The 26,298-nt window shown below is 35.3% G+C and overlaps 1 protein-coding gene across 1 annotated transcript in view; it reads right to left on the bottom strand.

Annotated features, from left to right (window-relative positions):
• stet (stem cell tumor) overlaps positions 1–26,298 on the bottom strand; it is a 99,877-nt gene that overhangs the window by 45,130 nt on the left and 28,449 nt on the right. The window contains exons 2-4 of the mRNA XM_065482167.1: positions 20,787–20,989; positions 5,351–5,374; positions 73–237 (exon numbers count right to left, since the gene is read on the bottom strand). Coding sequence (XP_065338239.1) covers positions 73–237; positions 5,351–5,374; positions 20,787–20,957 — 360 coding nt within the window. The 5' untranslated portion in view covers positions 20,958–20,989. The remainder of the gene's footprint in view (positions 1–72; positions 238–5,350; positions 5,375–20,786; positions 20,990–26,298) is intronic.

Below are 26,298 nucleotides of genomic sequence, written 5' to 3'. Positions count from 1 at the left end.
GTTGTATTCCGTTTGAAATAAAAATATTTATTTTTCAAGAGCGTTATAATAAATTGAAATTTTTGTACTCACCACATTGACAAAGTCCTGAAAGGTGATTGCGGAGGTGAGTCTCTGCTGCGCCTTTTCAGCCAGGATTTCTCGTTTGTTCGGCTCCACTTGCGAAACAAAATCCGGAGAGTGGAGGGCGACGACGAAATCATCCCACGGGATTTCTCCAAATCCCTCTGGGTCATACTGGAAAATTAAAAAAAGCACTCCGTTAAAAATTGTATTATAACAATCAAACTAATAAACTATATTGCATTCAAAAAATTGTAATTTTTATTTATAGTTTCGATCTGTATCAGAAATAACAATGAATTACGTCAATTTAATGCCAAAACCTTTCCAGATTAATCAACAATTTTAACAATTTTTTAATTAAACTTTAAAAGCTTCACTGGACAGTGGAAATTAATAGACATATTTGTTTTTAATCTTGACATTTCTCTCAGGCTGACAATATTTTCACTTTTTGGATAGATAAAATCCTCAAAATCAGTATTTTTTGATATTCCATTTCACATTTTAACTTCGGAAGGGCTCAATGGAATGAGAAATATCTATCCAAGCGGGGAAAAGAAATATTTCAAGCGAATAATCCAATGGAATAGTCCCGGTGGAGCCCTCTGCGTGTCGGTGCGGCAAGCTCGAGTCGGTGAGCAACCTGCGCGGCGCCGCTGCTCCGCGGGTTGCCTGCTTGCTCAGCCGAGCGGCGTTTGAACCGTTTTTGTCGGCACCCACTCGACGTTCACGCGCTCTTGACTCGCTCGCCCGCTCGCTCGCTCATTCGCGATATATCAAAAGCAGCCGCAGCTTTGAAAGCACATTCAGTCTTTTTCGCCTTTCGCATGGTGAATCTTGATAGTAATTGGCCCGATTTAAATTAGGTGCGGGCACAAAAGGAAGGAATGTGGCGTGCACGCAAACCTACCTGCCAGCTTCCTTTTCCGTTTTTATCACAGGCAGAAATGCACATGCACGCTAGTGGATGAGAGAATTCGTTTCATAATAATGAACGTGCGTCACGCGACTCTGGTTCATAATTGTAATTATACGCCGAGTGCCGGGATAAATGTTGTCTGCGGCAGAGTCACGGTAATTGCCGTAATAAATTGGCCCTGTTTGCATTTGCTTTTCTTGTGTCAACCCGGTCATCTCCACCGTGAAAATGGACGAGTTTGTTTTGGCCCGCGGGAATGATTAATAGACCATTATGCAAATTAATTTTCCCTCTCGCCCGGGCGTTTGCTGCTACGTTGCTATTGATTTGCATAATTTACCAGTTAAGTCCAATTTCGAAAAGCCTAAAATGGTTTGGATGTTTTTTTAATTGCAAGGAAAATAGAATTTCTGACATTGGAATTTAAATTTAAAAAGGATGACGTTTTGGTCATGATTCATGAAAAATTTTATCTGAGTTTATATCTGATCATTAATTAGCAAATTATTCAAATTTAAGCATTTTGGAACACATTTATCCCCGTCCAAAACTGCAATAATGGGCTATCAGCGTCTAAAATACGTTTTTAAACAGCTAAGTAGCTAAAAATCATTTGATTGCTTCGTGAAAGGAATTTCTCTAAATTTCTTGGGGATTTATTCAGCCTGATAAATTACATTTTATCGGTTTTCCAATCAAATTATTAGTTTCCATTAGTGAAATTTGTTAATAATTTACTTTAATTTCAGTTGTCATTCTTTTGAGGTAAAAATCCAGCAAGTTAAAATATGTTAAAAAAACATTTATGATAATTCACACTATCTTTACAAAAAGTTAGAAAACTCATGCCTTTTCCATTTCAACGACAAACACAAGTATTTAAATTATACAACCTGATAAACTACATGATTGTTTTAATTTCGATTTAAAATTTAAATCAAATAATTTATCAAACAAATTGGAAAATCGTACAAAAATTTGACAAAAATTAAATATTTTGTACCTCAAAAGTAATGTTTCAATCGATTATCGTGGAAATTTGGCCAAATTTGAGAGTTAATATAGTTAAAGTTCGCCAATTTAACCCAAAATATTCTCCAACCATCTATTTTGCACTAAAAGCATTCTAAGGAAATAATAATTTTTTAGTGCATTCAGTTTTTATGTAACCATCAAATAAGCAAGACTTAAAAAAAGCAATAATGTTCTCAAGAATTGAAAAACATCATCTTTAAATACTCAGCAATTATTTTCCTTTCCTCCACTGAATCATACACATCAATAATACATGAAACCGAATTTGATAAAACATGTATAGACAATTTTAAATAAAATCAGCCTCAAAAAACGGCAAAATTTTATTCATTGTAAACTTTTGTGGCGATTTGTTACTTGTTGATATTTTTTGTGCTCAGAAATGAGAAATTGTATTTAGAGAGAAGGGATGTAATTATAAAATTGCTTTATTTTAAAGAGGAATGATACTGCAAAAGCCTGGAAAATGCTTGTTGCCAATGCAAAAACTGGTCCCTTAGGATTCAGTTAAAGCCTAAATTGACCTAAGAAGCACTAATTTTTTGAGAAAATTGGCTGGAAAGTTAGCGTGCTTTTCAAATGGTAATGGCTGTCTCCTTACTTGAAATCCGATTTAATTTCAAAACCAAGAGTTTCCCCAATAAGTGGCATACACCGTTGAATAGATCTCGACGAGAGGAATCGGAATATGACAAGAAAATATGTTCGAGCACTGTAAATTTTAGAGGAAATTGGCAAAATTTGAATTTTTACTGAAGGATAAGGTCCTTTTTTTATAATTGAAAATGTTGAACAAATTTTTATCGATCAATTGCTTATGGCATCCAACAATTCAAACAATTTTCAGTTGTTTCCCTGTATCATTTCACTTCAAAGAAGCTAATAAACTCACTCCATATGAAAATATACATATTTAAGTTCTTATCTTTCTCTAAATGAAACAAAATCACACCAGTAAATCATCATAAATTAACGATAAACAACCATTTTGATAAATGTATTGAGCAGAGTTTCAAAAGTCAAACAGAGATAAAATGTAACAGTGGCAGCAAAAACGATAAAAGCGGTGTTCAAAGTGGCGCTGAATGTTAAAAGCAATGATGGATGAGTGGGTGGTGCGAGCGAGCGCGCGAGCATCCCCTTTAATCTGGGTGGAAAGCGCGCGCGGCCGCAATATCTGAGCGCCAGAGCTGGCTAATAAAAGTCGGCGTTTCGACCTTAGAAGCACCAAGGGGAAATCAAAGAAAAATCGGCGGCCCACCGAGACTCTTTAGCCCGGCGTGTAATGGCGGGCGAAAAGGCATCCAATATTGAGCAGCTTAATAAACGCCACAGCCGAAAAAAAATACGACACACACAAACGAGGCAAAGGTTGCTTGAATTTTTTACTCCTTATGCGCGCTGCATGTGCGGTTTCTTTCTCTGCTTGCCAAAGAGATTTATGAAAGAGCAGGAGAATGCAAATGTGCTCTCCGCGTGTGTGTGTGTGTGTGTGCGCTCAGAGGAATGGAAAACCAATAGCAACGGGAGGTATATCACAAGATCAAAGTTAAGAATGTATATTTATGTTTCCGCTTTTCCAGATAGCCCTCCCGTCTCACAGTTTGCCCTGAGAGAAAATCCATTTCACAGAGACGAGGTATCTTCACAAAAAATTGAGAATTTGCGATTGCTTTTAAGCTGAAGTCGGCATGCAGCTGTTTTGCCTGGGAGAAATCTGCAAAAGGTTTTATATAAATAATTATTTAAAATTTAGAATGCTGCTTTTTCTGATATTGCGAGTTTTTAAGCCAAGATTAAAGTTTTTGGTAAAAAATAGTCGTTTTATCCTTCCAAATTATTAGGTCCCAGAGATAAATAAGGCGATATATTCGAATTTATAGAGCAGTTAAATGTTAATTGGATCGAAAAACCGAATATATTGCAATTTGAAAAGTATTTTTTCTTAACTGTGCCACACCCCGTTTAAATAAAAAATAGGATTTATGAAACTATCGAAACTATCAATTCAATTGGTCTTTTATTTCGTGGAAAAATGTTAAATCACTTTGAGCAGTGAGCACCATATATTGCAATTTTCTAATTCTTTAAATTTAAATTAACCACCTAATCTTTGAATATCAGAAATTTATTACTAAGTGATCGTAATAAAATTTGTGGCTGCAGAATTAAATATTTTTTAACAAGTATAATAATAAATAATAAATTCAATACAGAAACTCAAGCAAAATTATAATTAAAACCACGTTAAATTGTATTTAAAACAATATATAAATATTTTAAATAAATTTATTTAAAATAAAAAAGACAGTAAATTGACATTAATTCTTTTTAACGGGTTTAAACAGTGGAAAATAAAATATCAAATTTTTATTTGTTTTACAATTAGAATAGTTATTTATCCGCTCAAAGATTCCGAACTTTCATAATAAATCGATTTTTTGGAATAATTGATAAATTTGGGAAACCAATTTATTGCTAGAAACAACTTCTTGTAACGTTAAATAAATAAACTTATTAAGAGTTTAAACTTCAAAACTCTGACACATCATTCCTACTACTTATTTTCAACATGATCTGAAAATAAAGAAACAGCTAGCAAATTTCCAGGTTTCCGTTTACATTTCTGGCGAAATCAGAGACAACATTTTTATTCTATTCTATTGGTGAACACTTTTGTCTAATTTAAAATCTTAATTTATTTTGCAGGAAGGAATATTCACCCCAAAATTCACACACAGTTTGAACTATTGCGATATTAAGAGGGACCAAAATCAAGTGAAAATATCATTGCCAAATTAACCTTTTTATTTTATTTTTTCCAGAAATTTGACCAAACAAGCAATTTTACTGTCAGGGACCTGATTTTATTGTAAATACAAAACATGAATTGTTGCTAAGTTGCACTAAAGTAAATTCAATAGCTTATAGCCAACATTCAAAAAGGGCCTAATTGATGCTGGTCAATAAATCTCTATTTTAAATTCATAAAAATTAACCAGAGAAATGGATTAAAAATCTCAATGTGTTGTAATAAAGATGCTAAATTTGTATGATTAAGGAACTTTAGCTCTGTTTTCCAATATTTATTGCAAATTTTGTTCATGTTGGAATGGATCAGACCAAAATTTAAATAAAAAAATGTTTTTAATCTTATTTTTGAGCTGGTTAATTTCCCTAAATTCCTTTTGACTCTAATTTGTTCCTAAATAATATTATTACCCTTTCGCAAAATACTAGAATATCTTTTTTAAACACACTAAATAAATCTACTCATTAAATATATTAATAGAAATAAAAGAGAAAAAAAGCAATATTTTTAGAACTCACCTTGTCGAAGAGCTGCCGCCATTTCTGAAACAGAAGACGAAAAAGCAATGATTGATTATGTACATTTCTATTCTCGTTGCGTTTATTTCCCCTCCATTTCATGCAAACCGACTCTTATCCAATCCATCAATGTCAGAAATAGATCTCAACGAGTTTTTCTTCCTCCCATCTAATTAACGCTGCATTCGGTCAGCACGCGTTTTTCTCCCTTTTCTTATTCTGCCTGAAGAAAAGCCGGCAGTCTCGCCGGGAAAGCTAATTTTTTGCTCATTAGAATGGAGATGCTGTGCCTCAGAGAGTGGATTTTCGACCCGAGCCGGCTCTGCAAACGCACTCCTTCAGCGAGCAGGAAAGGAAGGAATTTTACCGGAGAACGTACTACTCGATTTAATTCATTTTCCATCCAATTTGTAGACGCGATGATACACAAATTTTCCTCACGATGGATTAAATTTTTTATTCGTGCTATTTATTCCTTGGTAAAAATTTTTGCATTTAATACCAATCTTGGAAGGATGGGAAATATTTTCCATTTTAACGAAATTTATACAATTTAACCCTCACTGAATTAAAGAGAGCTGGAAAATTTAAGCAAGTTATTCCGAAAATTTTACAATTTCTGGTATGAAGTTATTTTTTGTCCAGTACTTGAACGCTCTGGAGCCAATCCTATAAAGAAAAGCAGCGCAGAGCGATATTCCATTTGAGGATGTGCAGTCATTATTACCTTGCACTCGTAGCCTGACGGAAGATTTTCAAAGAGAGGACTTCTGTGCATTTTCTACCCAAACAGGTAAATTTCATTAAATAATTTATGTGTATAGTTCGTTTGTTGATGGGTCATTTGTTTGAAAATTATATTAAACTGCCAGTTAAAGCAAAAGAATATTGTCTTGTGATTATTAAAACATTTCAGGATTTGGCGTTATTTATTTTATATTGCAGTTGCTAATAGAGGAGTGTATTGAAACAATGCTTAAAACCCAAGTACACTAATTTGTTAATGTTTTGAGAAGTATGCAATCTCGTAAAGGGTTTTAAAGTGAACTTTAATTTTTTATATATGTTAAGATTGTCTAAAATTTTGATCATTCTTTGCATTGAAAATAATTTAGTCTATATTCCACAGGCATTTGCACAAATCTATTCGATGAATTTCTTCAGGCCTTTTGCTGAATCATCCGATACAATTGAAAACAGAGGAACCGAGAGAAGTTCCGGTAAGTTTAAAAATATAAACCGTGTGCTATTATCTCTAAGTTTGCTTATGTTTTGCCACTTAGTGGCTAATGCAAAAAAAAATTATTATTTTTTTTAATTCTCTCTCTAGTAAGATTGTTTGTGTTTTGCAGAAGATGGTGTTCAGGAAGCAAATTTGAATGACGAAAAGAAACAAAAAGTAGCATCAGGAAGTGAAGGTTTCTGTGTAATTTGCGAGAAACACTACGAAGATTTATCAGATCACATGAGTGACTTCCACAGAAGCAATGCGTTGCAACCTTGCTACATAATTTGCTTCTTTCAAGGCATTAGAATCATGGCACCACCCGGCGTTGTTATCAATGACGAGCTGGCAAAATGCGAGCCTTGCGGCGGAGTTTTCTACAAGTTCCGCCTTCAAAACCATGGATGTGGTAATGCTGGTCGCTTGATTGACGAAGGAAATGCAAAAGAATACTGTCTAATGTGCCAATATCGTGTGCCTGATGTTTTAGTTCATTTGATCACTGTGCATAATAATAATCCCCACTATGTTATAGATTTAATAGACAACAAACTAACCGTTCTTCCAGAACATACTAAACTAGATGCTGACTTGACTTCTTCAATGAACCCGTGTAATTCTCGTAATTTTAATTGTTGTCTGAGAATTAGGTACAAAAACCGCATATATCGGCCTTGTCAGGGTATCATCAATAATTTGCAGTTAGATTAGGAAACAAATCATGTATTAAGAAACATGCATGAAGGCGTAGTACTTTGGCAATGCCAATTCAATGTCAATTTAATCCATTTGCCATCTATTTTTCCGATATGATGATGTACAAATTTTTCTTGCGAAGAATTAAAAATATATTAATTTGCATTGTTGTTTTTTATTCCCTCTGGAACCAATTTTTGCTACTAATCTGGCCCACAGAAGCGACCATAATCAATTTAGAGCCGAGGTCATTTTCGAAGGTGAGTTCAGGACGCCAAACTACACAGTAGGGTTGGTCTTACAACCACCACCCTGCTGAATTATCAGGGCTATAGCCATGAACCTTTTGGTGCCAGCTTTGTCAGTTTTTCTCCTAGATTGTTTTGGCTGCACATGATAATTTAAGGAAATCAGAAAAATTTCAGACTCGCGCAAGAAATATTCTGAAAATTTATTAATGTCTGTTATGAAGTTATTTCTCCCTCTTCCTTTAACACTCGGGATTCCATACAGCAATGGAAAGCAGCGCAGAGCGAATTCCATCTGAGGATGTGCAATCATTAGAGCCTTGAACTCGTAGCCTGACGGAAGATTTTTAAAAAAAGGACGATTGATCTCTGCATTTTCTACTCAATTCTTTTAGCAGGTACATGTGAAACAATAATTTGTGTGCGTACAATTAGCTTAAATGTCAAGTACGAAATTTTGAAGAAACTGTCTTGTATATTTTATGGGGCATTTTAGGATATTTGGCACTACAAATTTTTAAATTACAGAGGATTTGCAACTAATCAGTGTTTAACACCCAAGTAGACTAAATTTTTAAAATTTTGAGTAGCATAAACAATCTCCGAAAGGGTTTTGAAGTGAACTTTAATTATTTATACATGCATAACATGTTAGGAATGGTAGCGAAGAATTATATATATAGATTTAAATGTAAAATTTTGATCATTCTTTGCATTGAAAATAATTTAATCTATTCCACATGCACTTGCACAAACCAACTCGACAGATTTTCTAAAGATGTTTGCTTAATCAATCGGTACAATTGAAAACAGAGGAACCAAGAGAGTTTTCGGTAAGCTTTCAAATATATATACAGAGTGTCATTATCACTAAATTATTTATGTTTAATCACCAATTGGATCCTGCGACATATTTCTTGGGGGTTTTTATTTTGCCTCTTAAGATTTATTGTATTTTGCATAAGATACAAATTTACTCTGGAAGCCGAATCGAGGGACGAAGAGCAAGAACTAGACCTATCACAAGGAGATGGCTTCTGTGTGATTTGCGAGAAATATTACGGAGACATTTGTCATCATATGAGAAACTTCCACTTAGAAAATGACGCTCACGCGTTGCCATCTTGCTACAAAATTTTCCAGTTTGGAGGCATTAGAATCATGGCACCATTCGGCGTTTATACCGAACGTGAGCTGGCAAAATGCGAACCATGCGGCGGAGTTTTCTATACAAGCACCGCCTTCGAAACCATGGATGTGGTAAGGCTGATCACTTGATTGACGAAGGAAATGGAAATGAATACTGTCTGATGTGTCAATTACGTGCACCTGATGTTACAGACCATTGGATCGATGTGCATAATATGAATTTGAGCTATGATTTAGTAGATTATTTACACAGTACAGTAACCCCTCTCCCAAAAAATACTGATCTAAATGCAAACTTGACTGTTTCATTCAACCAATGTGATTTTAATTGTTGCCTACGATTCAGATACAAAAACCGCATTTATCGACCTTGTCAGGCTTTCATCAGTAATTAGCAGTTGGATTAGGAAATCATGTATTGAGAAACCTGCTTTCTTTCTTGTATATAAAAGCGTAGTATTTTGGCAATGTCAATTTAATTCATTCACCATCTATTTTTCCAATACGATGACGCACAAGTTTTTCTTGCAATGAATTAAAAATATATTAACTATATAGCATTGTTGTTTTTTATTCCTTGGAACAATCTTTTACAACACTAACCTGGCCCACAGAAGCGACCATAATCAATTTAGAGCCGAGAAAAAATCTTTACACGTATTTGAATGGGAACAAAAATGGCTATAAAAATGATACATGAATTTTCCACACGCCGAATTAAAAATTTATAAACTAGTATTATTCATATTATTTATTCCTTGGGAAATATTTACAATATGTATCTTGGAAAGATGGGAAATATTTTCATTTTAACGAAATTTATGCAATTTAATCCCCACTGAATTAAAGAGAGCAGAAAAAATTTTAACCTCGCGCAACAGTTATTCTGAAAATTTTACAATGTCTGGTATGAAGTTATTTTTTTCCATTGCTTGAACGCTCGGGAGCCAATCCTAAAATAAAAAGCATTGCAGAGAGATATTATATTTAAGGATGTGCAGTCATTATTACCTTGCACTCGTAGCCTGACGGAAGATTTTCAAAGAGAGGAGGGTTGTGCATTTTTTACCCAAACAGGTAAAATTCATTAAATAATTTATGTGTATAGTTCGTTTGTTGATGGGTCATTTGTTTGAAAATTAGATAAAACTGCCAGTTAAAGCAATTATTAATAGAATGTTGTCTTGTGATTATTAAAACATTTCACGATTTGGCGTTATCTATTTTAGATTGCAGTTGCTAATAGAGGAGTGTATTGAAACAATGCTTAAAAGCCAAGTACACTAATTTGTTAATGTTTTGAGAAGTATGCAATCTCGTAAAGGGTTTTAAAGTGAACTTTAATTTTTTATTTATGTTAAGAATGTCTAAAATTTTGATCATTCTTTGCATTGAAAATAATTCAGTCTATATTCCACAGGCATTTGCACAAATCTATTCGATGAATTTCTGGAGGCCTTTTGCTGAATCATCCGATACAATTGAAAAAAGAGGAACCGAGAGACGTTCCGGTAAGTTTAACAATATAATATACCGAGTGCCATAACCTCTATAAATTTGCCTGTTAGTGGATGCTGCAAAATATTTTAATTGTTTTTTTCTATTTTCTCTCTCTATTAAGGTTGTTTGTATTTTGCAGAAGTTGTTGCTGTGACAGACAATTTAAATGACGAAAACAAACAAGAAGAAGAAATAGACACGAATGGTTTCTGTGTAATATGTGAGGAACACAGCAGACAAATATGGGACCATTTGATTGACGTGCACAGAAACGATGCTCGTGCATTGCAGCCAAGCTACGAAATTTGCTTCTTTCAAGGCACTAGAATCATGGCACCATCCGGCGTTTATATCGATGACGAGCTGGAAAAATGCAAACCATGCGGCGGAGTTTTCTACAAGCACCGCATTCTAAACCACAGATGTGGTCATGTTGCTCTCTTGATTGACGAAGGAAATGGAGATGAATACTGTCTGATGTGCCAATACCGTGAGCCTGATATTGCGGTGCATTGGCTCGTAGTGCATTATACTAATAGGAGCTATGATCTTAATATTTTAGACAATACATTAACCCTTCTCCCAAAGCATACCAATTTAAATAATGCTGGATTGACTGTTTCATTGAACCCATGTGGTTTTAATTGTTGCCTGAGATTTAGATACAAAAACCGCGTATATCGGCCGTGTCAGGCCAATAATTTGCAGAAAGATTAGGAACTGATGTGAAAAAAAAGTAGGAAGCTTTTATACTTTCCTTCTATATGAATGTGTTTTTCTTTAGAAATGCCGATTCAATGTCAATTTATTCATTTGCCATTTAGATTTCCGATATGGCGATATTATATAAATTTTCCTCACAAAGAATTAAATGAGCAAATACTCTAGTATTATTGTTGTTATTTATTCCTTGGAAAAACCTTTACAACACCCATCAGCAATAATCAGCATAGCCAGGGTACATCTTCATCGAGGACGACTACAAGACGGTAAACTACACAGTAATTCAGGTCCGTGCAACCAACAATCAGCAAAGGTTTATGACCATAGGAGTCTTGACGTCAGCTTCATCAATTTTTCTCCTAGGTTGACTTTTATGTCGTGGGTTAGCGCAACTTAGTGGCTAATGCAAAAAAAAAAATACTTGGTTTTTTCATTCTCTCTAATAAGATTTATTGTATTTTGCAGAAGATGGTGGTCAGAAAGCCATTTTGAATGACGATAAGAGACAAAAAGTATTATCGAGAAGAGTAGGTTTCTGTGTAATTTGCGAGGAATACTAATGTGAGATATAGGCTCATATGAGGTGGCTAGGCCTCGCGCAACAGTAATTCTGAAAATTTTACAATTTCTGTTATGAAGTTATTTTTCTTCCAGTACTTGAACGCTCGGGAGACAATCCTTTAAAGAAAAGCAGCGCAGAGCGATATTCCATTTGAGGATGTGCAGTCATTATTACCCTGCACTCGTAGCCTGACGGAAGATTTTCAAAGAGAGGAGGGTTGACTTCTGAGCATTTTTTAGCCAAACAGGTAAATTTCATTTAATAATTTATGTGTATAGTTCGTTTGTTGATGGGTCATTTGTTTGAAAATTAGATTAAACTGCCAATTAAAGCAATTATTAATAGAATATTGTCTTGTGATTATTAAAACATTTCAGGATTTGGCGTTATCTATTTTAGATTGCAGTGTATTGAAACAATGCTTAAAACCCAAGTAAACTAATTTTTTAATGTTTTGAGTAGTATGCAATCTCGTAAAAGGTTTTAAAGTGAACTTTAATTTTTCATATATGTTAAGAATGCCTAACATTTTGTTCATTCTTTGCATTGAAAATAATTTAGTCTATATTCCACAGGCATTTGCACAAATCTATTCGATGAATTTCTTCAGGCCTTTTGCTCAATCATCCGATACAATTGAAAAAAGAGGAACCAAGAGACGGTCCGGTAAGTTTAAAAATATAAACCGTGTGCTATTATCTCTAAGTTTGCTTATGTTTTGCCACTTAGTGGCTAATGCAAAATATTTGTTTTTTTTTCATTCTCTCTCTAGTAAGATTGTTTGTGTTTTGCAGAAGATGGTGGTCAGGAAGCCAATTTGAATGACGAATAGAGACAAAAAGAAGTATCAGGAAGTGAAGGTTTCTGTGTAATTTGTGAGGAACCGAAGTCAAATATATTTCAACATATGAATTCTGTTCACGAAAGCAATCCAATAAAAAAAATGCTACGGTATTCACCACTTCAGAGGCACTAAAATCATGGCACCAGTCGGCGTTTTTTTCGATCACGAGCTGGCAAAATGCGAACCATGCGGCGGAGTTTTCTACAAGCACCGCCTTGGAAACCATGGATGTGGTAATTCACATCCATACTTTATTGACGAAGGAAATGGAGATGAATACTGTCTGATGTGCCATTTTCGTGTACCTGATGTTGCACAGCATTGGATAATTGTGCATGATATAAATAAGATCTATGATGTACATCTTTTAGGCGATACAATAACCCTTCTCCCAAATCATACTAACCAAGTTGCTGACTTGACTGTTTCATTGAACCCGTGCGATTTTAATTGTTGCCTGAAAGTTAGGTACGAAAATCGCAAATATCGGCCTTGTCAGGGTTTCCTACATAATTTCGCATATTAAGAAACATATGCTTTCTTTCTTGTATATAAAAGCGTAGTACTTTGGCAATGCCAAGTCAATGTCAATATAATTCATTTTCATCTGTTTTCCGACATGACGATGCACAAATTTACCTCACGATGAAATAAAAATTTGTCAATTAGAAGTGTTGTTGTTTTTTTATTCCTTGGAATAAATTTTCATGCATGGAAGAAAATTGAAATCATTCGAGAAAAAATTGGACCTTGCACAAATAAGGCTCCGTTCTTTCTTCGTCGGAAAGAGTGTGGAAACTACTCAGAAAAGGAAAGCCAATATTTTCATATTAAATCAGTTTTTCAGTAAATGCGAGAGAAAAATAATTTGATCGAATCTCAATATAAAACATGATATATGCCATACCCAGAACAACGATTCGAAAAATCATTGGGAATGTAGAACTTTCGATCAAGGCTCTTGATGATTTTCCTATATAGATATATTACAAACAATCGTGAAATATAACCACGCATTAAATTTACGCAAATCTGAAAAACTTCAGACTCGCGCAAGAAATATTCCGAAAATTCAGTAATGTCTGTTATGAAGTTATTTCTGCCTATCCTTGAACGCTCGGGATTCCATACGATAATAGAAAGAAGCACAGAGCGAATTCCATTTGATGATGTGCAATCATTGGAGCCTTGAACTCGTAACCTGACGGAAGATTTTAAATAAAGGACGATTGATCTCTGCATTTCGTACACAATTCCGTTACTATGCAGGTAAATTTCAAACAATAGTTTATGTGCGTACAATTATAATTTACAATGTCAGTTTGTTAAAGGATCTGTTTGAACATTTGATGAAAAAGTCATAGAATATTGTCTTTATATCTGATATGGGGCATTTTAGAACATTGAATTAATGGACTTTGGCATTATCTATTTTTAAATTACAAGTTTGATTAAATTACAGATTTAAACAATGCTAATCCTAATTTTTAATATTTTGAATAGCATAAAATCTCGTAATGGGTTTTGAAGTGATCTTAAATTTTGTTCTATCATAGGGAATGTGTCAAGTTTTGTTCATTCTTTGCATTGAAAATATTTTAGTCCATTCCACAGGCAATTGCACAAACCAACTCGAAGGATTTCCCTAAGATGCTGGCTCTATCAAACGGTACAATTGAAAAAAGACGAACCAAGAGACGTTTCGGTAAGTGTACAAATATATACACTGAGTGCCATAATCTCTAAATTTGCCTGTTAGTTGCTGCTGCAAAATATTTTAATTGTTTTTTTTCTATTTTCTCTCTCTATTAAGGTTGTTTGTATTTTGCAGAAGTTGTTGCTGTGACAGACAATTTAAATGACGAAAAGAAAGACGAAGTAGAAATAGATACGAATGGCTTCTGTGTAATGTGCGAGGAACACAACATAAACATATGGAATCATATGATTGACTTGCACAGAAACAATGCTCTTGCATTGCAACCTTGCTACAATATTTGCTTCTTTCAAGACACTAGAATCATGGCACCACCCGGCGTTGCTATCAATGACGAGCTGGAAAAATGCGAGCCTTGCGGCGGAGTTTTCTACAAGCACCGCCGTCTAAACCACAGATGTGGTCATATTGATCTCTTGATTAACGAAGGAAATGGAAATAAATACTGTCTGATGTGCCAATGTCGTGTGCCTGATATTGCAGTGCATTGGCTCGACGTGCATAATATTAATAGGAGCTATGATCTTGATAATTTAGACAATACATTAACCCTTCTCCCAAAGCATACCAATTTAAATAATGCTGAATTGACTGTTTCATTTAACCCATGTGGTTTTAATTGTTGCCTGAGATTTAGATACAAAAACCGCGTATATCGGCCGTGTCAGGCCAATAATTTGCAGTAAGATTAGGAACTGATGTGAAAAAAGTAGGAAGCTTTTACTTTCCTTCTATATGAATGTGTTTTTCTTTAGAAATGCCGATTCAATGTCAATTTATTCATTTGCCATCTAGATTTCCGATATGGCGATATTAAATAAATTTTCGTCACAAAGAATTAAATGAGCAAATACTAGTATTATTGTTGTTATTTATTCCTTGGAAAACCTTTACAACACCCATCAGGCCTAGAGAGGTGGCAGAATTACCTGCAATAATCAGCATAGCCAGGGTACGTCTTCATCGAGGACGACTACAAGACGCCAAACTACACAGTAATTCAGATCCGCGCAACCACCAATCAGCAGAAGTTAATGACCATAAGAGTCTTGCTTCATCAATTTTTCTCCTATGTTGACTTTGATATCGTGGGTTAGCGCAACCGAGAGGTTTGCGCTCCATCCTGTATTAGTCAACTCCTAGCAGTTCGGTCTGCTTATATATTTATTTTTCTGATAAAAATTTTACATATTTTCGAAAAGGATGGAAAAAGGCCATAGAAAAATTTGAATCAATCAAGAATAAATATTAAATGGTCAATTTGTAAATAAGTTCACGCTTTGTCTACATTCGGCAAGAGTGTGCAACTATAGTTAAAACAGGAAAGCAAATATTTTCAAGCGATAACCTTTTTGCAGTACGTACCTGAGAAGAAGAATTTGATTGAATCCCAAAACAAAACATAATATATGGCATACACAGAGCAATCAGAAGAACCATTGGGAAGGTATAATTTTTAATCAAATCTCCTGATGAATGTACATTTCTAGGGGATGCGTGAAATATGATTTTGCGTTTGTATTAGAGAATATTTTTACAATTGAGATGAAATCAGACAGACATATTCATATGGTGAGAGTGTGTACAAGTGCGAATCATGCGCTGTTCTGACGTAAATTTTATATCCTTGCACTCGTAACCTGAAGTAAGATTTTCAAAGAAAGGACGATCGACCTCTGTGCATTTTCTACTCGATTCAGTTAGCAGGTAAATTTCAAACAATAATTTATGCGCGTACAATTATAGCTTAAATGTCAGTTTGTTGAAGGATCTGTTTGAAAATTTGATGAAACTGCCAATTGAACCATTTTAAATTGGTCATTTCAGAATACTGATTATTACATTTGGTGATATCTATTTTCGATTGCAGTTGCTAATACAGGATTGTATTGTGTGAATCCCTTATGGTACCAACAACACCAGTAGAAATTTAAAACAACTTTATTTTCGATACATAATATTGTTCGCTGAACAATAACTGATTCCTATTTGTGATTTCAATTAAATTGCCAAACAATCTAATTATAATATTTTTCATACAAAGTAATCTCAATGAGGAACAAAACATATTTATTCTCGTAATTCCTCAATGTCCTTTGAATCAATAATATTTTGAATAGAGGATATTTTTGTTCGATTACCCTCAGCCATGTTTTCCATTGGACGAAACCCCCGCTTACCACTATATAACCGTGGACCAAATTAATGACACTCAAATTACTTGAGAGTTATTTTTCCACACGTTAACAACGGGCAAGTGTGGTAGACGTCCGCAGACTTTACTTCTCTAATTTGGCAGAGTGAGTGGTGAGACAAATTTTCACTAAGCTTAATTTTATTCCTTTTCTCGTCAAGTACTGATTCCGAAGAAAAGTCTAATTCAATTTGTTATTCAGTTCCTATTTATGGGCTCCTGGGAAATATTTTATCTGTTTTTTTTATTCTCTCTCTATTAAGATTGTACATATTTTGCAGAAGTTGTTGCTATGGCAGACAATTTAAATGACGAAAAGAAAGACGAAGTAGAAATAGATACGAATGGTTTCTGTGTAATGTGCGAGGTACACTACAGACAAATATGGGATCATATGATTGACTTGCACAGAAACGATGCTCTTGCGTTGCAACCTTGCTACAAAATTTTCCAGTTTGGAGGCATTAAAATCATGGCACCATTCGGCGTTGATATCGATGACGAGCTGGAAAAATGCGAACCATGCGGCCGAGTTTTCTACAAGCACCGCCTTCGAAACCATGGATGTGGTAATGCTGGTCGCTTGATTGACGAAGGAAATGGAAATGAATACTGTCTGACGTGCCAATGTCGGGTACCTGATCTTACAGAGCATTGGATTACTGTGCATAATAGTAATATGAGCTATGAAGTAGAAATTTTTGACGATAAAGTAACCCTTCTTCCAAATCATACCAATCAAGATGCTGACTTGGCTGTTTCATTGAACCCGTGTGATTTTAATTGTTGCCCGAAAATTAGGTACAAAAACCGCAGGTATCGACCTTGTCAGGATTTCAACTAATTTACAGATAGATATAGATTAAGTAATATATAAGGTTTCTTTCTTGTATATAAAAGCGTAGTACTTTGGCAATGCAAATTCAATGTCAATCAAATTCTATATGATAATTCACAAATTTTCCTAACGATGAAATAAAAATTTTTCAACTAGTATTATTGTTTTTTATTCCTTGGAAAAAAATTTAAAACACTAATCTGGCCCACGGAAGTGACCATAATCGATATAGCGGAAGTCATATTCGAAGGTGAGTTCAGGACGGCAAGATAAGACAAGAAACTTTTATGGAGTGTATCATGGGACATGTTAAATTAGTCCAACAATGATAAGTGCAATCCATTCCATTGATTCAAGCCGGAAAACTGGCTATAAATCCACACTCAACGGAACGTGTATTTAAAGTGGAATGATACTGGGCAACAATTGAAAATTATTTGAATTGTTGGATGCCATAAACAATTTGTTCAACAATTTGCAATAATAAAAAAGGACCTCCCTACAGTAAAAATTCAAATTTTGCCAATTTTCTCCAAAATTAACAGTGCTCGAACATATTTTCTTGGCATATTCCGATTCCTCTCGTCGAGATCTGTCCAACGGTGTGTGCCACTTTTTGGGGAAACTCTTGGTTTTGAAATTAAATCGGATTTAAAGTAAGGAGACAACCATTACCATTTGAAAAGCACGCTAACTTTCCAGCCAATTTTCTCAAAAAATTACAGCGCTCCTTAGGTCAATTTAGGCTTTAACTGAATCCTAAGGGACGAGTTTATGCATTGGCAACAAGCATTTTCCAGGCTTTTCCAGTATCATTCCTCTTTAAAAAATAGATACAACTTTAGCTTTTTTTATTTTGCAGCTGAAAAGATGAGAAAGATTTGATTTATTAACAAAAAAAATGAAATTTAACCACAGATTAACTACAGAGAGCAGATAAATTTAAGCCTCCGTGCAACAAATATTCCGAATATTTAACCATTTCTGGAATTAAGTTATTTCTCCATATCCTTGAGCGATCGGAATCCAAATACTTTACAGAATAGCAGCGTAGAGCGATATCCTATTCGAGGATGTGCAATCATTATTCTCTTGCACTCGAAGCCTGACGGATGCTTTTCAAAAAAGGACCTCTGTGCGTTTTCTACTCACCTACGTTAACAGGTAAATTTAAAATAATATTTTATGAACATATAATTATCTAAAATACCAGTTTGTAAAAGAATCTGTTTGAAAATTGATGAAATTGAATACAAATCTCCTTGTGATTATTATAATATCATCTAAATATTAGGCAATTTAGGACACTGATTGTTAAATTTGACATTTTCAATTTCATATTCGCAGTTGCTTTTAGAGGATTTAATTTCAACAATGCCTAAAACCAAAAGTTAATCCATATTTTTCAATAATTTGAGAAGCATAAGAAACTTTCAACTATTTTACATGTTAGGAATGCGAGCGATGAATTTTTTAGATTCCTGTGTATAATTTTGTCATACTTTGTATTGATAATTCCATTCCACAGGTCAAAGCATTTGCACAAACCAACTCGAAAAATTTTCCCAAGATGCATGCTCAATCATCTGGTACAATTGAAAGCAGAGGAAGCAAAAGACATTTGGGTAAGTTTACAAATATACACAGAGTGTCTTTAACTCTACTTTTACTCATGTTTTACCACATTAAAGGGGTTTTCTATCTTCTTTCTCTTGAGATTGTTTGTATTTTGCAGAAGATGTTACTCTGGCAGTCAATTTGAATGTCCAGAGACAAAAAGAACAAAAGAAAAAGAAACAAAAAGTAATCTCAGGAGATGAGGGCTTCTGTGTAGTGTGCGAGAAAGAGTGCGAATATATATTTTATCACAAGAGCGACTTCCACCAAAAGTATGCTGATGAATGGCCAGAGTGCTACAAAATTGACTCCTTCGAAGGCATTAACATCATGGCACCTGCCGGCGTATTCGAGGAAGAGCTGGCAAAATGCGAATCGTGCTTCGGTGTTTTCTACAAGCATCGCGTTACAAACCATGGATGCGGAATTAGTGAGGAAATGATTGACGAAGGCGTGGGACCTGATTACTGTCTCATGTGCCAATGTCGTGTACCTGCTATTGGAGTGCATTGGAACCGGGTGCATTATACTAATTTGGGTTACGAGTCAAAAATCGTACATCATATTCAAACCCTTCTCCCAAAACACACTAACGAAGATATTGACCTGACTGTTCCAATGAACCAATGCGATTTTACATGTTGTCTTAAATTCAGGTACATCCTCCGCATATATCGCCCTTGCTTGTAAGACTTTTCTCAATATGGTGCGGTTTGAAAAAGATATCAAAAAGAATTAAACATTCTTTCTTGTATTTAAAAGCGTTGCATTTTAGCAATGCCAATTTAATGCATTATTTGCCACCTAATTTTACTCATAGAATAAAAAAAAATTATAAACTTGCATCATTGTTGTTTTTTTCATTCCCTGGTAAATATTTTTACAACAACGATCAGGATTAAAGTTCAATCGGCCAAATCGCCTAGAGTAATCAGTATAATAGCCAGGGCGAGTTCAGGTCGCCAAACTACACAGCAACCACAACCCACCACTCGCCTAGAAAATATTTTGCTCATTATAATGGAAATGCTTTGCCTCAGAGAGTGGATTTTCAACCCGAGTCCGCTCTGCAAACGCACTCCCTCGGCGAGCAGGAAAGGATAAAATTTTACCACATATTTATACTGGTATAAAAAATATATTTTTATAAAAGCAATGTTTAAAATAAATTTATAAAATTTGAAGCTTTAAAATTTAATTTTACACATTCAACTTTTATTTATTAAATTGACCAGTTGCACAAACCCTTAGTTATTGAAGCCGCCAACAGATGGCGCAACCACAGACTTCTTAAAAATTTTGTTTTAAGCGGTTTGAAGGCATTTCCGCTGCGATTTCAGACTCAATCTAGCTATTTTGCTTTTTTTAATTAATTTGCTTTTTTTGACGTGCTGAAAACCAAAATCGGTTCAGCCATTCGCCGTAGAAACGTTGGAAAAAAACGTTCAAAAAATAGTTTTTCACGATTCTACGGCGATTGGCTAAACCGATTTTGGTTTTCAGCACGTCAAAAATTAGCAAATTAATTGAAGAATGCACAGTAGCTAGATTGAGTCTGAAATCGCAGCGGAAGTGCCTTAAAATTGAAAGTCTACGGTGGTGGCATCTGTTGGCGGCTTTGAACACTTAGGGTTTATGCAACTGGTGAATTTAAATGTATTTATATATAGTTTTTATAAATAAGTTTGGTGGCTAAGGTATTATTTTATGAAGCACTATAAAAGAAATGTTCATTTCTGAAGTTCTTCTGACCTTAAGTTACCCTTGAAAATAATTCGTATGACATTTATAAACCATTTTAAAATCTTTTATCTGTTGGCTTTTTTCGCAATTAATTTTCTATTGAAATAGGATTTTAAAAATCATTATCAAAAGACTTTTTTGTGTTCTTTATTTATCTTTTAAAATGGTAATAAAATGATCGCCTAAGTGTGGCGAGTAGTTGGGTTAGTAGTATCTATTGCTATTATTTCGATCACGATTTTCAGCGGGTTGCTCGCCAATAGTACAAATTTAATCCCTAAACTTCTCCATTAATGTGATTTTTTGTGACATCGTGTTTTAAATTTTTTGACCTGTTATGGAGAAATAAACAGAATTGAATTGAAAAGGTGCAAACTTACGTCTGTGAGCAGCTCCCTGCGCTGCTCAGCCTCGTCCAGCTCTGAGCCTGAAGAGTTGAGCTCGTCCTCGGTGGTGCACACGCCGTCCTCCACCATCGGGGTCCTCGAGAGACTGTGCGAGGGGCCCGAGGATGGCGGCCGCCGCGCCGCCGGCCAGGCCAGCGCGCGCATTTTCCGGCCGGCCCTCACATTTTTCTAGCCTCCTGCAACAACAAGTAGTGCGCCCCGCGCACGCAAACTTAATAACACACGCACGCATACACACACAAAAAAACATTAGGGTAATTCGGAGTTGCTGAAATTGCTCGTGAACATGAGCGCGAATTTTGCCGCAGAATGCTTGGCCAAAGGCAATTATGAAGTTTTCTCTCTACAGATTTCACTGAGATAAATTCTTTATGTGCATAAATTAACAGTTAGGTTTGGCAAAAGTTTATTTTCATGAGATGGGAAATCTAGCTTATAAAATCAGCTGGTTTAAGTTTTGGAATACATTTTGCTTAAATAATTGGTGGACAATTATTCTAATCTAACCTCCCCCTCTCCTGGTCTCTGCAAAAACGGCATTATTTTTCCTGTGTTTCAAAAAAATCGAAATTTTGCTAAAATACTGTCAAATTGGACAGAAAAAATCATTTTGTTTTAAGAAAAATGAGACCCAATAATGCCTACTTTGGTAAAACACTTTCTCCTTTTCAATTTTATAAGAAATAATATTTCCTTGTAAATTTTAACTTTGCTAAATTTATTTTCCTTGCAGCACTACGTTTTCCACGTGGTTTAAAGTAAAAATGGGAAAAAATTGAATTGTTTCTTTCGTGGGAAAGTTGATCAAGTTTTTTTCTAAAGTGAATTGATACCTGGCAACAACTGATATTAATTTGAATTGTTTATGTACTACAGTTAGAAAATGATCAACTGTTTTTTTTTTTGTTACAATCGCATTTTGAAACAATGTGAAATAATCAGATAAGTACCAGAATCTGCAATTTTTGTAAAATTAAAGAGGAATGATACTGCAAAAGCCTGGAAATGCTTGTTGCCAATGCATAAACTCGTCCCTTAGGATTCAGTTAAAGCCTAAATTGACCTAAGAAGCACAGTAATTTTTTGAGAAAATTGGCTGGAAAGTTTAGCGTGCTTTTCAAATGGCAATGTCTGTCTCCTTACTTGAAATCCGATTTAATTTCAAAACCAAGAGTTTCCCCAATAAGTGGCATACACCGTTGGACAGATCTCGACGAGAGGAATCGCCAAGATGCCAAGAAAATATGTTCAAACACTGTACATTTTGGAGAAAATTGGCCAAATTTGAATTTTTACTGTAGGAAGGTCCTTTTTAATTATTGCTAATTGTTGAACAAATTGTTTATCGATCAATTGTTTATGGCATCCGACAATTCAAATAATTTTCAATTGTTGTCCTGTATCATTCCACTTTACATACTGATTAATCAATGACATTTCGCTTAATTTCTCTCATTGCGAAATTAATTTCTGGCGAATTAAATCATTACTTATTCCCATCAGCTAGAGTGGAACTCGTTAAAATAACTATAAAATACCTAGAAATGCAGTTTAAAACATCAAAATTTTATTGATTGATCTTTATAGACAAAAAACTAAAATAATTTTCCCCCTTGATAATTGGATTGCATGATTATTTTTCGTAACTAAAAACAAAGAATTTTTTTCTTAGCGTGTTTTAGCTCCCGAAACAGTGCAAAGTCGTTACCACTACGGTGGCGCGCTTTTTGATGGCTGCTCGACTCACTAACGACCGAATTTTATGCCTCAGGAGTTAATGTTTTACTTCCAGCCAGCATTTCGTTCCTTTTCTTTTTATACTATTTGCGCGGCGCAATCATCAAAACTTTGCGAATGCAGCAAGTTCGTGACAGCGCAGCGCTGCGCACAATAATAAAAGCAGTGGTTGACAGCTCTAGCTCCGCCGTATATATAGCATAAAATAAAACCGAAAAAAGACAGCGGAAATCAAAGTTCGCGTGCTGCAGGCAGCAACCAGCAAACCAGCAGTGTGCTGCGTTTATCAAAAGGGCCAATCTGTTGTGTGCGAAGAGAAAGAGAGGAAGCGGGTGGTCGAGTGAACCGGGGGTGCACGCATTATCATCAGTTCGCAATCAAATTGGCAAAGTTTATTAATCTCACGCAGGGCGTATCCCTTCATTGCATATTTAATAAGACAAAAAAAATGAGTGCTATGGTTTTCCGTTCTTTGTTTATTTGGAATAAATAATATGTAACTGAGCCAAAATCTCTGAAAGCAACAAATTGTTGTCCATGGATCGATTAAAGGTTTTTTTTGCGTAAACTTTGCCCTAATTGACCGAAAAAACAGTGGAGAAAACTCCAACTTTCAAATTTTTTTCGGGTTTTGCGGGCGTTCTAATGAAAATATTGAAATTTTTTATTTTTTCATTGCCACTTTGTAGAGCACAAAAAATTCAGATAAAAACGCTTAAATTTGGAACGGCGTTTTTCGTAATTTTTTTAATAAAAAAATAAAAACTCCGAAAACCCTTGTTCTTCGAGGTTGGTTAAAAACGATGATCGGCCAAATCTCGACTTCTAATCAACCGATTTTAAAAAACCGCATACCGTTAGACTCTTCTCGCCGTCTCCAAGTGCACTAAAGGGTTATGGGACCCACCAACCCCCTTTTAACCCCCTCAATTACCGGAAATTAAGCATTTTTCGTCCGTTTCAACACCTTAGCACGACGTCGACGAGTAATTGTCTTCTTCAAACCAATTCAGTTACTTAGTTCACTCAAAGACGAGTCAAACGGTACTTATTTTTTGTAAATAGGACCACTATAACCCAAGAATCAGGTTGCACAAAGTTATTTAGATATTTAAAAATGTTCTGAAAGGTTGTGTGCAAATTTTAGAGTGGTTCTATTTTTTTCAAACTAAAAATACGTTTTTTCCCATTTTTTTTTTTGCAAAAATCGCCAGCTCCAATTCTTGGGTCCTTTTTAACAGAACTGTGAAAAATGCACACCGATTGACTCATCCTGACCAACCATGGCCTGATTAGATAAAAAGGAAAATAATTATGATGATAATAATAATTCCTTGTAATAAAAAATAATAAAGCCACTATTTTCAGGGCTTTCCCATGGAAATGCTCAATTAAAAGTACAAACACATTATTTAATTGCATAGAAAATTTAAAAAAAAAATATCACAATTGATATTTTTACAATTAAAAGACTATTGGATCTCCGATCTGTAACAAAATTGAATCAAAAATAAAGTTGTTTTATTCAAATAAATGTTTCTATTTCGTGGAGCAGGGAGAATAACGAGAGGCAAATGTGGCGGTGGCGCGCCGGTGATAAAAATGCGGCACATATGGGTGGGTTGTGAAATCGCAGGCGAGAGCAGCGCAGCATAATGCGAGAGTGTGCTCAACCCTGCAGCACGGAAGGCAGGGGGTTGAGACGCGGGGGTAAGTGAGTCATTGTGCTGTTGTGCCGAGCCATGTTCACGTTCGTCGGCGGTCGCTCAGCTCTGCCTCTCAGTGTGCTGGCAGTACAAGGTGAAGGGCCCGAAAGCAACGACCGCATCGCCAACGAGACGACGACGACGTCGTGTTTCGACGCTGCCTGCAGCCACGCCGCCCCGTCTGCCGCCGCACACACGCTATGCTTTTATGCAGATTTATCCAGTTCGTTTGATAATGCACCAGTGTATATGTATGATGTGCACTCTCATGCTCGCCGCGGTTGCACTTAATCGCAAAATCGCTTCCCAATGGAATGTTTTATTCAAACTCAGACTGAAATAAATCAAGTCCTAGAATTAAGTGCCAATAATATTAATATCTTTCTCTAATTTAATCAACCAGACAATTTATAAAAAAAACATTTCGTACGGTTGAGGGCCATGTTTTTTAGTCACCTTAATTGTTAAGCAATATTAACATTTTTAGGAATGAATTTTCTGATAACTCACTGGTTTAAAATATAAAATTTCGAAAATAAAATTAAATAATCGTTTTAAATAAAATTTAAAAAGTTATGAGTTATTCTCAACACCTTTAAGCATACAAAAAAACCGCATTTTCATATTTTCTGTTTGCTTTGTTAGATTTTTTGCTTCTTTTCTCCAGCGGGGTCCAGATGTGTGAAAAAATTGGTTCCCACTGCGCAGATCCAAGATGGCGTCTGAATGTGGGAAAAAGCTCACTTTGGATTGCCGTACAAGTGTTAAGAGTTTGTTTTTACGATCCAAAAGACGCAATTAGTACAAGTAATGCAAATTAGGTCTCAATATTTATTTGGTTATTTTCGCGCATTTTCACGCGACCATTTTTCGCGCCATACTCCACCCGACGCCATAATCTTTTCCACCGCTGTTTTTCTCTAGTTTTTCCACGGTTGTTTATACAGGAAAAAACTTGGTTTTATTTTGAACCAGTGTAAATAACGAATAAATCCACCAGCAGAGAAAAAAAGCGAGGAACAGCTTAGCTACTTATGAATTATACACAACATTGTTTATTTGCTCTAAAAGCAAGCTAAACATCAAGCACATTCATATAAGCGGAATCTCTCTCGTGTTATATTATATTGTGCAAAAGCTCGAGGCTGCACATCAATCTGCTTTTCTAATTGCGCTGTACAAACTTTCCTCAGCCCCGGCAGCTCACAAGGGCGCAATTCCCTTCCCTGGAGCCAAATCCCGGCACAAAGTTGCACACACTCACATAATTCTGCTCAACTATTCAATCCATTGCTACGCCGCCTGCAGCCCCTCGTGCTCATAGGTGTGGCGGCGCGCAACTTCCCAAATCCCACTCGGCCGATTTGCTCCACGACTTTTATGGAGGTGCCTCTCGCTGCACCGCTTGCGCACGCCACTTCTAATTTTATTAATGCATCTCTCACTGCTCTCCTCCTGCCATTTTCACTCTTATCCGTGGAGAAGTAGTGATTTTATGGCTTGATCAAAAAGTAGGAGGAAAAAAGTAAATATTTGAGATTAGGAAAAAGGGAAACAAAGTTTTCTTCTAGAAAATTCGTTGGTTTAATACTTTAAAAGACAAACACTGTGAGCCAAAAACAGGCTTCGCCAATTTTGCAATGCGCAAAATTTCACCACTGGTTTTTTGAGCAAAAAACAAGCTGGAAAAACCCAGCAGTTTTGCGGTTTTTCCTAATTTAACCCCAAAAAAGTCATATTTCGCGCCAAAAAAGCCATAAATTTTGGAAAATTACGATGAGAGTTAAAATTTTCGATCTTTTGGTGAAACCAGTGGCTTTAATACTGATTTTTAACAATCCCTATTATTAGTCATCCATCAAGAGAATTTTTAATTTTCTACAAGAATGCGTATGTTTCGGAAAAATGCGCAAAATTGTAGAAAACCCGCCAAAAACAGTTTGTTTGCAATGCAACGGTATTTTCCGGGAAAATGCGGGTTTTAGCGAACGCTGGTGAAAATTCAAAATAGCCAAAACGTTTGTACATATTATGTAATTGAA

The sequence above is a fragment of the Cloeon dipterum genome, chromosome 3 (assembly GCF_949628265.1).
Source record: "Cloeon dipterum chromosome 3, ieCloDipt1.1, whole genome shotgun sequence".
Lineage (NCBI taxonomy): Eukaryota > Metazoa > Arthropoda > Insecta > Ephemeroptera > Baetidae > Cloeon > Cloeon dipterum.
Note: the sequence above shows the minus strand (reverse complement) of the source record. Positions and strands in the feature narration are given on the sequence as shown.